Source organism: Apis laboriosa, unplaced genomic scaffold, assembly GCF_014066325.1.
Source record: "Apis laboriosa isolate Shangri-la unplaced genomic scaffold, ASM1406632v1 scaffold50_cov145, whole genome shotgun sequence".
Classification (NCBI taxonomy): Eukaryota; Metazoa; Arthropoda; class Insecta; order Hymenoptera; family Apidae; genus Apis; species Apis laboriosa.
In genome coordinates, this window is record NW_025223540.1 from 115,817 (window position 1) to 135,379 (window position 19,563).

Genomic DNA, 19,563 nt, shown 5'->3' on the forward strand with positions numbered 1-19,563 from the left:
AAAAATAATCAAATTAAAAAAGATTGCATTAAACGCATATAAAAGAATTTAAAATAAAAATTATCTAAAAAAATCGTAACAAAAAAAAGAAATTCAAACATAGATCTTCATTTCATAAAAATTCCTTTTTTTAAATTGGATTTTTATAATTTTCATTTTAATGCGCTTATATTTTATTTTAATTTATCAATAGAAATATGCTTTGTGAAAATAATATTAATATTAAAAATGAATTAGTTAATTAATCTAATTTATAATCTAATTATGTTTTAATATTAAATGTTTAATTTTAATACAAAATTAAATCATATTGCGATTTAGTTAAACATATTAATTAGAAATAAAAGTAAAAAATCTCTGTCTGAATATGACATATTCATTACTATGAGTGAATACATGGTTGTTCATTCAGAAAGGTATTTTCTTATTTAGATTGTTAATTTAACTTTATCACTCGCTCTTATCAATAATATTTCATGTTAGTTACTTAATGAGTAATGTATCACTTTATAATGAACAGTTGTATATAAAATGTGACATTACATACTTAATTTAAGATATAAAACGTTATTGAATATGAATGTTTTAACAGTGAAATTAAAAACAATTTTAGTCAATTAATAGTTAAGTTAACCACAAATTAATTTTAAGTCTCTTCTTAAATTAATTATGACTTAAATATGTGATAATTTTATGTTAATGATAAAAATAATCATAAAATTTGATTTGATAATTTTATTTAAATTGTAATTAAATTTGATTTAAGCTATTGAAATAATAAATTGAAAGAAAAATTCAAATTTTGAAAATTCGATTGAAAATTTATGCATTATAAAATTACAATTGTTACAAGCTATATTATATATTATATATTATATTATATATTTATAATTTTCAATAAATAAAAATTCTTACTACTACTATTAAATTTTCTTTTATGTATGCATTTATATACGCAATAATATGCGTATTTTTGGATTTACGGAATGCAAAAATAAAATATAAAACAATTTTTATTGCAATTGAAATTATGACGATAGTTTCAATATTTATTGTTGTAACTTTTATCATTGTAATTTTGATCAAAATTATTTGTTTTATATTTTATTTTTGCATTTCGAAAAATTCCAAACTTTCTATGAATAACTAAATATATACCTAACTATTAGTTCAATAATAATATTCATTATATATATTAAGAATCAGTTATCACGATGTGCTTATACATAAAAACAATAGATAAGCGAATATATTTATATATTATTATCATGGATATATATATATAATAAAAATTTAATGAAATAGTAGCAATAATTTTTATTAATGTCTTGAATTCATTATTCCAATAATCCAAAACTGTGTCTTAGATTTATAAGATTGAAAATTCAAATTGTTTTAAATGTAATTAAATTAAAAATTTAAAATAATTAAAATAATTTAAAATAATTTAAAATTTAAAATAATTAAAATTTAAAATAAATTAAAATAATTTAACTAAACAAAATTATAATAATTTCAAAAAATCTCTCAATTGTTATAATATATTAAAAAAAATTTATTGAGTTAGAAAAAGAAAAGGCAAAAGATCTTAAAATATATTATAAAATTGTTTAGAGGCTTTAACTTCAATAATCTTATATGTCAAGATACACAGGAATTTTATCATAAAATTTTAGTTTCAACCAATTAATATTTTCTGAAATATTGATAAAAATATAATAAAAAATTTTTAGTATCGTACATTGAATACAAACATTGCGTAATACAAATGTGACTAATATATTGAATGGCATAATCCAGATATTAAACAACCGTCTTTGCCATAATAGTTATCATCACTGATTGTCGAATAACCGATAACGATAACGTTATAGCAATATTGATTTCCGTACTATAAAGTATTTTATAAAGTATTCTATAAAATATAATCAGTTTTTAAATTTTATATTTGGAATCTATCCTCCTCCTCCTCCTCTCTTCTGAAAATTTCTTATCGATCGACTTTTCCGAATTTGTAACTTTATTACATAAAATACGAAACATTATGTAATGAATCTATTAGAATTGTTTAAAATTCTTTTCAATAAGCAAATAGTATACACGTTATTATTTTCTATTTTTAAATTAAAAATTAATAAATTAATATATTATTTATAATATATTATAAATAATTTAATATATTTGTGATAATTACATTATAACAATTAAATTCTCTCTAAATAATAATAAAATAAAATTAAATTACATAGATTAAATTAAAATTGATCCCTTAAAATAACAAGAATTATTGATTTATGATATAATTTCTCTATTAAAAATAAACTTTTAAAATGACATTTATAAGCAACTGATTAAACTTTTAAATATTATAAAAGTTGTATATATAATTGACTGTATAACAAAATTTAAATTTATTACATATCGATTCACTAATATTATTGGAATTATATATTTAATTTTTTTTATAAATTATTGTGCAAGAGACTTTTGAAAACAATATGTATCTAATCAAATATTTCCGCTTCGTGCCAATCCGTGCCCATTCGGCGCATCTCGTGACAGTGCGCACAAATACGGGTTTTGTTACTAGAGGCTCGCGGATTTGCAACGAGAACAGTTTATTTCATGCGTACTACGAAACGAATCGTGAAATCGGTCAAATACACGCGAAGAAACAGGTGTCATTCATTAATTCATTTCATAAAACGCTTATACTTTCATCCAATCATCCAAGCATTATTTGGACAAATCTTTCTTTATTTTACTTTTTTTATTTTAATTCATTTATCAAAAAATTCTTTTTTTGTACTATTGGTTCCAAAATGATTTGACTTGTTCCGATTTTTGTGATTATGATCTTATTCGATTTGTAGTAATTCGTGAATTTCCATTGTGCAATCAATCGATTTCGAAGAATTGGAAAACACCTGCAAAATTTTCTTCGAATTTATCGTGTTCTTAATCAATCGGATAAGGAAATCTTATTTGATCGTATCTTCAAAGCTCTTTTGAAATTCGAGTTTAAAAATATCAAAATAAAAAACTGATGTGAAGAAAGTGCATTGCAAAGAATCGAACAGGTAATGATAACTTTGAAATAATATATAATATATAACTTTGAACAATAATATAAAATTGATTTTGATCGATTTTTATATAATAATTTATATGAGAAAATGGTGAAATAGAATTAAGTAGAAATGACAGATAAGTATGTGAAATCTATAATTGTCGCATTTGATACAAGATAATACGATTATGGGAATAATATATATTACTATGATATTATCATGAAAATGATGATTTAAATTCTTTTTATCGATTATTGAATCTTCTTCATCATAATTGTATATAATGTATATAAATAGACGCATATGAATTTAATCGAACTATATCTAAAAATTAAAATAAAGAATTATATATATATAATATATATTATATTATTATAGAGCATCGGCCTATTGATATTTGAATCTATTTTAGAGAAACGTGAATTTATCCACGTATAGTCAACTAGTATTTAAAGTATTTTATACGATTCACATTATTTATCATGTATTTCAGATTTAACCTTGAAATATAATGACGAGAGATATTATTTATAGGAATTTATACATGTATTTTGATGACTCGATATGAAGTTAAAATTGATAAAACTTTAATAACAAAACTTCTAATAACTTTAAAAAAAAATCGTTAGATTGTTTTTTTGAAGGAAAAATATTCGATAGTTTTCATAGAATTGCTGCTATCGTTAATTAATATTTTGATATAAATTAATTAAATAATGATAGATTTAATAATAAATAAGTAAAATATAATATAAATTAATATATATTTAATTTATCAAGAAATTAAGAAGAAATATTATTTATTCTTCTGAAAAAAATAACATTCTTAATATAAATTATTATAATATATATATATATATATATATATATATATATAATCATTATAAATAATTATATTATTTATAATGATTATATTATTTAACAATATTCATAAAAAAATTTTATAGATAATTTTTTAAATAATTTTAATAATGTTTATCTTTATATTTTTAGAATCATAATTGAATTGAAAAAACCAAACATACGTGTATATGTAAATATTTGTCGAAATATTATTAATTATTATATAATTATAGAATAAAAATCTTATTTAATTCAAGTGAAAATTGAATAACTTTTTAGTTTTAGAATCTCTAACAATGATATTTTTTTTCTATAATAATCTAACATAAAAACATCTAACATAAAAATACCTAATATTCGTAACATTCAATTCTAAGTATGTTACCTTAATCTACATTTTTCAATTTTATTAGCATTAAATTACATGTTTGAGCGGAAATTAATCGATAATTGATGGCTATACTGTTTCTTGATTATGAATGGAACTTTATGGAATCGAGTTACAATTCCGCAAGAGTCATTTTTCTGTATATTTTACTCGATTCTAATATACTATTCTTATAATTTTTTCTATAAATCATGCATCGATTACAATTAAATAAGAATTATTTATTTAAAATTTTTTTCTATAAATTTTGCATTATAAATTTTGTATTAAGCATTATATTCTTATTCTCTTCAAAAACTTTTATTATTTGGAAATAATTTATTTATAATTAATACAAAATAAAATTTTTTATATATAATTTCTAAAATAAAAATAATTAATTAGTTTAAAATACTTTACAATTTCAAATAATTTTTTATTTTTATTTTAAATAAAACATAATAATCCTTATTTAAATTTAATAATCGAAAATTTGTAATTAATAATACAACTATTAAGGATTATTTAATATTTATAATATATAATATACGATTTGTTTTTAAATAAAATAATCATCATAATCATTTATTATATATTTTATTAATTGATGATTTAGTTTACGCTTATATAATTCAGAAAAATTTGCTGTTGAAACATAGTAAATATAATAAGAAATACATCAAATAAAACATCAAGTTGATTAATCGATTTATCAATTAATGTATAAAAGATTTATAAAGAAATTCAAATCGCATTTTAAAAATACATTTTTACAAAAATAGACATTTTTATATATTCATGTGTATTCAAATGATTCATTATTATACATGCAAAATAGTTATAATATTTATATTATTATATTATTTATATTATATTGAATTTCATTTAAATGTGTCATTCATTTATTTGCGCGTATGATAATATGTATATAATATGATACAAGCATGTGAACATCATTTATTTTTTATTAATATGCAAACAGATCGCAATGATAGGCAATTCATAATAGAATATAATAAAATCATTCAATCAAAAAGTGTAATAAACTTGATGAAATATTTCAATCCTTATGTCGAACTTAAACATTTCGCAGAAATCATTATATTATTATTAATATTTATGCACTAACTTGTGGATTCAAATAAAATATAAAATTATTGTAATTTTTTTCTTTCTTGAAATTACAATAATTTAATATCATTACTAGAGTATTTATTATTGTAACAATGGTCATTGTAATTTCGATCGTCCAAATTTATATTATATATATATCTTTATATATCTTTATGGATAAATACAAAGTGTTATAATGTTAACTTATTCATGTATATTTTGAATATCAAATGATCATGATGAAATGATATAGTATATAGAAATAATAGATAAGCAATTGCATACTAACCTATAAACTGTCACGGATGCACGAATACATATAGATAAAATTCAATATGATAATAGTATTATTTTTTGTAAATATTTCGAAAATAAGGGGATACACAAAATCTTATTCTCTTTGAGATATATCAAATTTATCGATAGAAATTCTGTTTTTTTAATCATCATTAGTTTTATTTTTCGATTAATCTTTATTGAAAGATATAAATTATACGTATATTATAGAAGAATTACGTTTACGAGCAATGTTTCGTTATAATTGTTGCCATCAAATCATTTTATATTGACTTCACTATAAGAACGATTTGACCATGAACCATGAATTCTCAACAATGAATACTTATTAAAGACTATGCCGTTGAAAATGGAAAGTGAGCTATACGAATTACAAATCTCAAGTTTATAAAATAGATAATTATATCGCCTTGTACATCATTCAATAATCAATCAATTATTTGCTTTGCAAATAATTGCAAATGTCTCTTAATATATTTTTTTTATTATTTTTCGCTTTTCATAAAAATAGATTTAATGTCTATTCTGATTAAATATATAGATATTTTTTTAAAAAAACAATTTTATTTAAAAAACTTTGAAAATTATAAAATTAAATGTATTATAATTTATATGGTTGAATTATATTATACGATTACAAAAATTCTCGCTCTCTTTTATAAACACAAGCTTATCCTTACTTCTCATTTACTCCAATTCACGTGTACATTTTAATTCTTGCACACTCACCTTTTCATGTTTATTCAAATTTGTTATACAAAGAAAAAAAAAAACTTCACAATTTCTATGCTAAAAATAATGCTGCCTTCTTCAATATTGTTGTCGTAATTGATATTCCAAAATATTTGAAAAACAATATTTCTTTTTGTTTTCTTTATTAAGAACTTCTAAATAGATATCTATATTATTATTTTTTTAATAAAATATATTATCAAATATATTAATAACATAATAATTTATTGAATATTCTAAATAAAATGAGCTCTTAAACATGGTAATTACGATTATTTTTGCTTTCTTTAAAATTTCTTAGATTTTTTTTTTAATAGCATATTTCTAACTTTCATCAATATTAGCAAAAAGATAGAATAAAAAATCATTTCTGTTGCTTACATTATAATTTTTGCCTCTATTATGCTTCGATTATAATCATTAATTGCGATACTTACTTTAGATTTCTTCTTTCTTCTTTTGTTTTTAAACTTATGTTTTGGTTAATTATATTTGTTTAATTACACGATTGTGTAGATAGATTTGTAAAAAAAATAAGAGAAGCTCCTGCTAGTCAACCAAGTTTAATCATTCTTAATTAAATCTTTTATCGCCTTAATTATCATCAATGAATAATAAATTGCATTTTATTCTAGAGAAAATTAATTCATGTTTCTTGTTCAGAAATGCATTTGTATACAAAAAATATTTTTATATATCGATATATAAAAATTATATATATAATAGAATATAATAAAAAAGTTTTTTATAAAATATTTTCTATATATACAATTCAATGTTACTAATTTAAAAAATTAGTATATATTTGTACGTGAATAATATTGTACTTTCTTAAAATGAAAATTATATTACTAATTGATTATTAATTGAATATTATCAGAATGATTTTCAAAATTTTTGAAAAGTATTAAATATTTTCAAAAAACTATTTTACAATTCAAATTTTTATTTTATCAATTAATTTTTATAAATTTTTATTTCATCCATTATGCAAACTTTCAAAAGCAAAAATTTCAAAATTTTTTTCAGCGTTTTTAAATTTCCATTTCAACTAAAATCCTAATGTCATTTTATCAAAGTCTAGAGTAAATGCATTGAATGATAATTCTGAAGTTATAAATCAAAAAAATTTTTTTATGTTTTTGATAATATTTTATTTTTATCATTGAATAATTAGGTTTAAAATTTTATGTAAATTCAAAATTTTAATATAAATTAGAAAAATACTTTATATATCTACAATTAATATCTATTATAAATATAATTTGAATATATATATTTAACTAGCTTGTTTAAATCAATAAAATAATATTTTCAGAACTTAAGATGCAGCTACATGCCATTTAAATCACTAAAGCTACAAAAATAATTAGATCATACTATTACGTCATGAATTTCTGAGCACTTATTGGCAGACAGAGTATGCGTACATATATGTATAATCTCTAAATACTAGGATCTATTTGTCTATTTGTACAATAATCTCAATTTAGATTATATACGATATAGATATTACATACTATTTCATAATATCAGGTTTGCAAAACACTATTCATTTTAAAATACATTTAATAGAACATATTACATATATATGATATATGATTTTTAATATTATCATAAATTATACAAAAATATAAATAAAAATATAATTAAAAACATTAAACTCATTTCTGTTCTACAATTTAAATCTGAATTATTTATATGATATTATATTAAAATATAGAATATCATTAAAATAAATTTTTATTTAAATTAATAATAATTTAAATAAACATATTAAAATAAACAAAATATTTGTCTTATTTATTATTTTCTTTATTATCTTATCTTAAATAATTTTATTTTAATAATTATAACATTAATAATAATAATTTTAATATTAATAATGATATATTCGAAATATTAATTATTTTAATATTTAATATTTATCTGTAGAGATTCAATTTTATTAAAAAAATATGAATACATATTTTTATGTATTGTGTAATACATAAAAATATGTAAAATAATGTTCTTATATATAATTTATATTAATATATAACTTTAAAATGTTTTTCTAATGTCTATATCTAAAAATAATTAATATATTTTGAAAAATAATTTATTTTTTTGTCTAAAGATTTATTATTTTCTTAAAAAAAACTTTGATATTTGATATTTTTTTATAAATGTTCATTCAATTTATTTCTTACTTTTATTTCAAATAAAAACAACTTGCATGATTTATTATTTATAAATTAAAATAGAAAAATAAAAAATTACGCAAAATCAAAATCGATTTAATCTGCTCCGAAAAGAAATATAAATCATTGCTAATCTTTGTAATCATATATGAATATTTTTGATCAATATTCTGAAAATCGTAATATTCTTTCATATATAAGATGTGTATAACAAGAAGATTGTCCAATGGAGAGATTTGTTAATCAGATTTATAAATATGTTAATCAGATTTCGATTGAGAATGTAATTTTTCGTGAACATCTAATCAATTCTTAAGACTAAACTGGTGAATAAACTGGATGCTGATTGAAAAATAATGAGCGTCCGCGACATAAAATAGAAGAATTATTTTGTTTTGTAAGAATTGAAGGACATTCCGAGTGAAATATTACACTACGAATATACACCCATGATAGTAGAAATAAGTATTTACTTGATTACATAATTATCTTCTATTAAAAAAAAAAAATTAAAATTGAAAAGATTAAAACATTTCATATTATTTTTATATGAAATTATATTATGTACTACGAATCTATTAGAAATACATAAAATTTTATCAAAAAAATAAAAAAAAATCGAAATATAAATTATTTTCTTAAGAATTATTATATATTATATATTATATTATATATTATTTTATTTAATGTATAATATAATATCAAAGAATAATATATATATATATATATATATATATATATAATAATATATATATACAATATATATATATAATAATACAAGAAATATAATATAATATAAATATAATATAATAATAATAAAAATGAAAGATTAATATAGTAACGTTTGATTATAATAATAATAATAAAGGAAATTTATTTGAAAAATGAAATCAGAGAGAAACTATTCTAAAAAAAAAAGAATTATATTTTATGGATTAATATTTAAAAATTTATATGTAATAATAAAGCTTCTTGTTTACACTAAAAATAATAGATCTTTTTATAAATAATAATCTTCCTAATACAATACATTTTCAAAAACAACGTTTGAGCGGTTGAATTAAATATATACAGTGTATATATAAAGTGTATAATATATTTGTAAGACTATTGTTATATATTTTATATATATTTATTATATATTTTTGGTTTTAAAATTTAAATAAACAAAATCTAAATAAATATAAACATAAGTTAATATATATATAATATATAAATATATATAAATATTGATTAAAATTTAATGAATTTTAAGCAATTTCAGTTTAGAGACAGCACATGAGAACAGAAAAAAATATGAAAAAGATAATCAGATCATTAAAAAAAAAATTAAATTAAAATTAAAATAAATGCAGCAGCATAATAATACAAAACAATAACTGATTATACATTAACAATCATCACGTTTATTATGTTCTTATCCCATATCGTTACTATACACAAAGATAGAACTATTTTATTTTATTTATATTTAGCTTTGTTTAAAATAAATTTCAAAATATAACGCTCTGTATATTATAGTTCATTTATTATCTTATATCAAAAAAATAAAAGAATCTAAAAAAGTATAAAAATTAAAAAAAAAAAGAAAATATCTTTACATAAAAATACAAAATATTAAAAAGAAAAATTTATTATTCAAATTTTTTTAAAATGTCTGAATAATTATCATACATTTTACAAAAAAAATTAATTTAAATTAATTTGAAAAATTTCGAAAGGCCAATCGACATGAAATTTAGAAAGATGATGAAGGAAAAAAGGCGGGAGAAAGAAGAGAAATGGATTGATAATGCTTATTATTGAAATTTTATATGGGACATTCTATAGTACGGATGATATATGATATATGATATATGCCGATATCATTGAGCATATATCATACGTTATTTAATAGTCAATGATCGTTTATATTATTATATAAACATAATTCTATTAGTAATTATATAAATAATAATATTTGGTTAAGCAGCATTTGTATGTATTCAATGTATGATTATGTTAATCAAACTTTTAATTAATATCTTAGGAAATAATAATTATTGAAAATTAAAATATTTCAAGTCACATTACTTTCCTCCTTCGCCAGTATATATTATTCTATTTGATATATTTTGATAAAATATACTCTTATATTCATTATATATAATGTTTCGAAACATTAAAAATATATTAGAAAAGCTTGATATCAATTCGACATTTGTTTCATATTTTTTTAATATTCTTTATGTTATATTTATATCAGTTTGAAAAAAAATTTATATATTTAAATTGATATTGAATATTTTTTTTATAAATATATATGTTATTGTTTTGATCTTGTTTTATGTAAAAATAAGAAATAAGAAATATTTAATTTAATTTAATTCTGATTGGAAGAATTAAAGATTGGATATAAAAAAATTGTATTGCTAATTTTTATTTTTCTTTCCTTTTCATATATAATAACTATTTGGAAAAAGACATAAAATTTAAAAAATAATAAAATGTTTTAAATTATAACAATTGAATTTTGCACTAAATGAAGCGAGAAATATAAAAATATATTGATTGTATTTTATAAAATTATAAAATTATAAAAATATAAGACACAAATATATTTTTAAAAAATATGTAAAAAAGAAATATGAATTGTTTCAGAGAATATTATCATAGTCTAACATAAGATAATTTTATGAATCATATCTATAATAGATATCTATAATAAAAATCGCGATATACAAAACTTTGTGTTAAGAATTAAAAATTATGTTATGAAATATGCATAGCATATAATGATATACAAATGGGAACTTCATATATATATATATTTTCAATAATTCTTTAATAATATTATTATTAGATATTAATAATATATTATTATACTTTAATAATAATTTTATTTTTTTCAAAAATAATGTTTGTTAGAGAGGAAATATTTATTTTTATCCTTAATTTTGAATCAATCTATGCAATGATGAAACGTAACGTTCCAATTTTCTTTATAGTAATAGAATTATGCATATTAATTGTTCTTATTATTTATAAATTATAATAATATAGAAAAAATTATTCTCAAATTTTCCTTATAAATTATTCAATATTTTCAATTTAACGATTAATTTATATCAAGATCATGATCGTGAAAATTAAACCAAAATATATTATTCATAAATATAAATATATACATATGATAAATATATCACATATGATAATAATGATATCTAAAAATAATTAATTTTATATATATAAAACATAATAGGTTATATTTTTTTATTAACGAAAAATTTCTTTGAGAATGAAATCAATTCTTAAAATTTTTATATTTTTTGAATGGGAATTCTTTTTATCAAGAGTGATATAACATTAAAATTTTTTATTTTTGAACATTATATCTTGTATCATTATAAAATTATATTTAAAAAAAAAAACGCATTAAAATTTTGAATATTGAGATTTTTTAAATTAATATCCAATAAAAAAAATATATCATTATATTCTTCATACTCGCAAATTTTCATTAAAAATAAAGAATTATAAAATTTAAAAAATTCAAAAAGTTTCTTTTACTTTTAATGAAATTTTATAATTATATAAAATATTTGTAGAATATAATGGGTATATATGAATATACAACTTAACGAAATATATCATTTTAAGAAAATGAAATCAACATTCAAAACAAAATTTCAATATATTTTTCAGTTTTTAGATTAATATTGTAATGATAAAATATGACAAAAAAATAAAATTTTAAATTACAAAATATTCAAAATACTCTATCATTTCTGATAAAAAGAAATTTGAAGCAAAATATAAAATTTATATTCAAAATATGAAAAAATGTTCAAATTTTAAAAATTTCATTTGTTTTAACAGATTTCCATTGAGAAAAAAATGCTAACTTATTACGTTTTAACTTATTATACATATAAACTTTCATTCAAAAATAAAATTTTCATAAATTTGATCCCTTTAAGATAGTGTTCAAATAAATATTTTCATGAAATACTGTACATACATAATTGATAAGCGATATCATTCAGTCAGATTGTCTGGCTCAGTCTTTCATAGTTATTAGTTGGTGTATGATGATATTGTACAGTGATAGATCGATTTCACATAAATGCTTATTTATAATCAAATTATCAATTACGAAAAAAGATATCGTACGTTTCTTAAATAATTTATTGTGAAGGAAAAAAAAGAATATTTCATTCATCAATATTGATCAAGATTAATCTTAATAAATTTCTTGAATAACATATTTATAGATTGAAAAATTATAAAGATGTAAGTTAGCCTATTGATATTTTTTTATAAAATTGAATTTTATTTTGGAGTTAATTAACAATAATATTTTTAAAATTAACAATAATATTTTTAAAACTTAAGTAATCTATTTTTCATTTTCTATAATATATATTTTATTTTTTTATTTTTATTGAAATCATAAAAATAAAAATTATTTCTCGAAATAAATTCTCATAAAGATTCTATTAAGAATAATTACAAAAGAAAAAAAAAATTTCTATTATTAATTCTTATTACAGAATTTATTTTTTAATGTTCCAAATGCCATCAACTCAACATCATCTTCAAAAGAAATTAGGATGCAAAGAAGAAAGTTGATGAAGACTGAAGATCAATCTTTATATAATTAAAATTTTTAGACAAATTCATGAAAGGAGAAATGAAAATATCTCCGGATAAAGAACGAATATCGTCCATCATGTATCAAGGACTAGAAAATGATTGCAAGAAGAATAATTTGAAGAATCATAGATTAGCAGAAACAGATGATTTTTTAACGGCTGATGGAAGCTATCGTAGTAGCGAGACAGAATATGTGCCTCGTATCTCATGGTCGAACCTGATAGGATTACTTTTTGTACACATAGGTGGTCTGTACGGATTTTACCTCATCTTTGTTGAAGCCAAACTCTCTACCACGTTATGGAGTAAGTATATTTAAAATTGTTTAGAATAAATATCTTTAATATTGCCATAAAAAAATTCATAAAATTTTAAAAATAAAATATTCACAGAAATTAACAATAAGTTGAGATTGAAATTGAAAAGATATATTTTATTAATAGGATATTAGAACATTTGTATTATTGATAATTGATTATATTAGCTGATGTTATTAATAAAATATTGTATAGAGATGAAAGAAAAACACTTGGAAATATGTTTTTAAATTGCTATTTAATCCAGTCAGAAATTAAAATGATCAATTCCATTTTTTTAAAATTCTAATTTCATTTTACTAAATATTATTTAATTTTTAATTAATTGATTTTATGTAATTAAAATTGAAATTCTATAATCTCAAAGAAGAAAAATAAATGAAAATCTAAAAGAAAATTTTCAGATTTAATCAATTTCTAATTAAATTTTCCAATTTAGAATTAGAATATTATTCTTATTTTTAATTAATCATTGATTTTTATATGTTTCGTGGATATCAATGTTTTATATCGATATATAGTATAATTTAAAAATACGATTATACGATTATATAGTATAATTTAAATAAATAATTGAATGAATTATAGAATGAAAAACAACTATCAATAAACTAAATTTGTTCTTCACTTTTCAGAAATTAATTCATATTATTCAAATTAATAAAAAAAAATATATCTCATTGTTATATAAAATATTTCCTCCTTGAGATTATAAAAAATTAAAAATTTAATAATCAAATTTTCATGTATAAATAAAATGATGATTTCATTTTATTTATGATTAATATTTTATGATTAATAATTATTATGATTAATATTTCATTAAAATTTCAATGATATTTTTCATGAATGAGCAATATATTAAAAAAAAAAATTAATTAAGAATGAAAATATATATTTTAATATTTATTTTATTATTATTTATTTATTTTATATTTTATTTTATTAATTATAAAAATTAAAATATTAAAAGAATATTACATTAAAAGATTAAAAAATTATTAATTATATTAATAATATATTAATTATACATTGTTGATTAATGATTATAACTAAAAAAAAATAATGAAATAATGAATAAATTATAAATTGTTAAATCATTTATTATTTTAAAATAATATATAAATGATTTTAAAATAGTATATAAACGGTTTATAATACAATAAAAATTCGATGTAATTTATACGCTATTAAATTATATTACTAATACTTTAAAATATTATGTTATAAATATTATAATATAATTAATTAATTAAATTTTTTATATATCTATATATATACATATTTATTCAATGAATTACAAATATATATCTAGGTATATAAAAAAATTTAATATATATATATATATATATGCATATAATATTTAATATATCAAACAATATTAATAATTGCATTTATTTATTATATTATTTAAAATTCTTTTGTCACGAAATTTATCGAAATTATAAATATATATTATCCATTCTGTTGCAGTGTTTATTACTATTTATACTACCGGATTCGGCATAACTGCAGGAGTACATCGATTGTGGTCTCATAGGGCATACAAAGCAAAATGGCCACTTCGATTACTTCTAATATTCCTCTTTACCATAACCGGACAAGTATATGATTTTCTTTATTACAATTTAATCAATATCTACAAATTATTTTTAAACAAATAATTTTATAAATTAATTAAAAATTAGAAATTAAATTTTTTTAATAATTTTTAAAAAATTAATTTCTGAGAAATTCAATAATATAGAAATTAATATATAAAAGTATTCAAATTTTTCTAAATATAATTCTTTTTTATTAATTTTAAAATTTTAAATTATTAATATAAAATAATTTTTTTTACAAAATTTCTAGAAAATTTATTTTCAAAATAATATGTAAAGATTTTTCGAAATATAAAATATAAATCTCTTTCATTAAAATTTAAAAACTTCAAGTCTAATAAATATGTATAAATCTCGTCTATAGAAAGATGTATACAGATGGGCATTGGATCATAGAGTGCATCATAAGTATAGTGAAACTGACGCAGATCCTCATAATGTTAAAAGAGGTTTTTTCTTCGCACACGTAGGATGGCTTTTTATAACTCCACATCCCGATGTTATCTCGAAACGAAAGGCAGTGGACATGAGTGATTTGGAGGCCGATCGACTTGTCATGTGGCAGAAAAGGTGGCGTTCTAATCAATGAGAAACTAATTCATTAAATAATGTCAAGTTTTAACAAGGATATATTCATTTTCAGATATTACATTCTTTTGTTCCCTCTTTTAACTATTGGACTTCCAGTTGTCGTGCCTTGGTATTTTTGGTCAGAATCCATTTGGACATCTTTCTGGGTGAATTTTAATTGTCGTTTCTGTATTACTCTCAACATAGCCTTTTTTGTAAACAGCGTAGCTCACATATGGGGTCAACGACCTTATGACAAGTGAGTTATTTTTAGTTTTTAATTTTTTGTTGAATTACAAATAATAATATGATAGATATAATAATAATAATGATGATGATGATGATGATGATGATGATGATGATGATGATGATGATGATGATGATGATGTAAATGATGACGATAATGATGATAATAGTAGTAATAGTATGATAATAATAATAATAATAATAGTAATAATAATAAACAATACAAAAATAAATATCAATAATGACAAATATCTGATTTATAATTGTAAATCATAAAAAATCATATATGATTATTAATTCAAATTTTTATAATGATTAAAATAAGATTGATTAATCATAATTAATGTAATTATATATTTTCATAACCAGTAATAAAAATTATTGCAAAATGATCATTACAACTCTAGTTATTGAAACTTATCTTCTTTAATTATTCTTAATTAAATATTCTTTTCATAAGTATATTTGTATAAGTTATAAAACAAAAAGTACTTATATACTTTATGTATTATTTGAATCTATTTACTTACTCTATATATATATATATCTTATGAAAGAAACAATAAAATATTACATAAATAAATTTTAATTACTTTTTTATAATAAAAATAGTTAAATAATAGAAATATATGTATAAAATAATTTACCAATTCATTTAAAATTTATTTGTTTTTATATTACTAATAATTATTTAAAGCAATGACAGAATCATTAGCATTATTTGTATATATAAAAGTTAAAGAAAAGTGTTGATTAATTAAAATGAATACATACTAATGTAATAATTCTTTTTTAAATATTGTATTAATTCATATATTTTATCAATACTATTTTCATTATTCTAAATATAAAAATTAATTATATGTTGATTAATTAATATATTTTTATATAAAATTCTAATAATAAAAAAATAAAATAAAAATAATAATTTCGAAAAATGTTATTTACAAAAAATTATGTATTATTAAATGAATATAAAACTACAAATTAAACAAATAAAAGAAAAAAATTTTTATTTTTTAAAGCATTGAAATTTAAATCTAAAGTGAATACGGATGAAAGTAAGGTTAATTTTAAAAAATTCTGGTCATCAATTCACATAAAATTTAGAAAAATAATAGGAAAAATGATCTTAAATCCAAAATTTTAGCAATTTTATAAGTATTTACTAATTTCTGAGATATTAATAAAAAACTTATTATAAATTGAAAATTATATGTAGAGATGTTAATAATACAACAAATATTGCCTATATAAATATCACGAATACAACGATCTTTACTATAGTAATCATTCAAAGTTAAGAATAATAATAAGAATAAAAGAATAATAATAATAAAAATTTACTCGTTCTAGATACATATCTTCAGTGGAAAATACAATGCTTTCCATTGCAGCCCTAGGTGAGGGTTGGCATAATTTCCATCATGTTTTTCCTTGGGATTACAAAACTGGAGAATTGGGTAATTACACGTTCAACTTGACCACAGGCTTCATCGATACTTTCGCACGCTTCGGTTGGGCTTATGATCGAAAATACGTATCCCCAGCAATGGTGCGTCGAAGAGCGAAAAGATCTGGTGATGGCAGCCATATTTGGGGTTATGGGGACGCAGATATTCCAGCTGAAGATCTCCAAGAATTGAAACTGATGGACGAAATCAAACAGTGATTATATTTTTTTAATGCTGAAATAAAAAATTAATGTAGTATTCTTTTGATTTTCATGAAATGTGTTGCGAAATATATATATATATATTTATATTAAATGAATTGAAACAAGTTTATGAAATATGTTTTAGATGAATTGTCAATCATTTTCATTTGATATTACATTTATTTTCTTGTTCGATAAATCATTGATTAATTAATTTCAAAAATATGATTTTTAATATTCTTACAATGACTTGTAATTAAAAAATTCATAGATGTCTCAATTTTTTTTTAGAAAATTTGTGGTAGTTTTTATTTAAAGAACTTACGTGTAAATACATTATTACTAAGTTTATTATTTAATATCAAGATAATTAAGATTAATTATTATTTTCAACATAAAATATGTATAAAATAAATAATCTTTATTTTTGAAGAGAAAAATAAGTGATATTATATTTTGTTATTTTATATTATGTTTTGATAAATGAACTTATTTTTCTCTTTTACAAATTTCTGTTCAAATTTATTACTTACAAAAATTGATAATATCAAATGATTTTATATATATAATATATATATATAATATATAATATATAATAATATATAATTGCCGTAAATGATAAGAAAATTTAAAAATTAATGATAAAATTGCAATATTATACTTATAATAAAAATTTTTAGAAATTTGATTAACTTATCGATTAGTTTCCTCTTCATCGATTAAAATATATTATTACAATCGATATTTTTCATTCATTTATCTCTAACAAAATCTTATTTTTTTTTTTTTTTTGGAATTTTCATTTTATTCTATTCATTTTCTACACAGATTATATTTACAAAAAAAAATATAGATTTTTTTCTGAAAAATATATCGATGATTGATTAATTTAATATATTTTTATAATATGATTTAATATAAAATTTTAGCTTTGAGTACTTATTAAAATATTAATGAAAAATTATATATTGAATATATTAATATAATTATACATCTATATAGTAATTATATAATTATCTTTGCTGTAGAAATTATCATTAAGTAATCTCGATATTTATATGTATATAGAGTGTTTTATATCATAAAAACTATTTTTAAATTTTAAGTTAATATCCATTATAAGATTATTTTTATTTGAAAGATGTACATTATAAAAATATTTAAATTGATTTTTTTTTGTTTGTAAGAGACATCATTTTTGGCATTTGATAAATCAAATGTGTTTAATTTCTTGAGAATGAATGATTATAGATGAAACACTTTACAATCAGATACCAAATTTTATAGCTATATATATATTAACTACTCAATGATGAAAATTACGAAAGAAGACTGGTGTATTAATATTATCTCGATTAATATATAAAACATTTGTATACAAATGAGGCTTTCAATATATAATATTGAAAGTTTTTAATATTCGAAATTAAAATTTAAAATATAAAATCTAAGATTTTAGATCTCTCATCTGAATTTTATGCAACTTTTTGAATTGTAGTCTTATTATAATAATCTTTGAATTTTGTTTTTTGTTAAAATTTGATATATCAACGCACATCAAAATAATTAAAGATATATTAAATAGTTATTAGATATATTAAATAGTTTACATTTTATAATTATTATTTAAAGTTTTCATGAATATTGTTTGTAATAAGTGACAAATAGTTCTCAATACGAATCTACCAGTTTTTTTAAAAGAAATCGATTCGTTAGAAAGCATTGTATATCACAAATGAACAAATTTATTTTATTTTTATAAATAAAACAATTTTTGTTTACTTCAATTATTTGTGAGTGATACATTTGAAAATTGGTAAATATCTACATGTAATATACATAATCATAAATACTCTAAAGATATTAATGTTGAATTCCAGTTCCACATTTCATACATTCCTAATTTGTAATTTTCTTCATATTTGGAA

At 18.6% G+C, this 19,563-nt stretch overlaps 1 protein-coding gene across 5 annotated transcripts; it reads left to right on the plus strand.

Annotated features, from left to right (window-relative positions):
• The first annotated feature begins 2,603 nt into the window (after positions 1 to 2,603).
• LOC122717454 (acyl-CoA Delta-9 desaturase) lies at positions 2,604 to 17,688 on the plus strand. Of its 5 annotated transcripts, XM_043941534.1 has the most exons (7): positions 2,604 to 3,080; positions 13,139 to 13,546; positions 15,032 to 15,162; positions 15,527 to 15,732; positions 15,806 to 15,991; positions 17,335 to 17,381; positions 17,469 to 17,688. In XM_043941534.1, the coding sequence occupies exons 2-7, from the start codon at positions 13,267 to 13,269 to the stop codon at positions 17,648 to 17,650; spliced, it is 1,032 nt and encodes a 343-aa protein (XP_043797469.1). In that variant the 5' UTR covers positions 2,604 to 3,080; positions 13,139 to 13,266; the 3' UTR covers positions 17,651 to 17,688. The 5 variants fall into 5 exon arrangements, with proteins under 5 accessions (XP_043797469.1, XP_043797465.1, XP_043797467.1 ...); XM_043941530.1 differs by having other exon boundaries at positions 17,335 to 17,688; XM_043941532.1 differs by having other exon boundaries at positions 13,191 to 13,546; positions 17,335 to 17,688.
• The last annotated feature ends 1,875 nt before the right edge of the window (positions 17,689 to 19,563 follow it).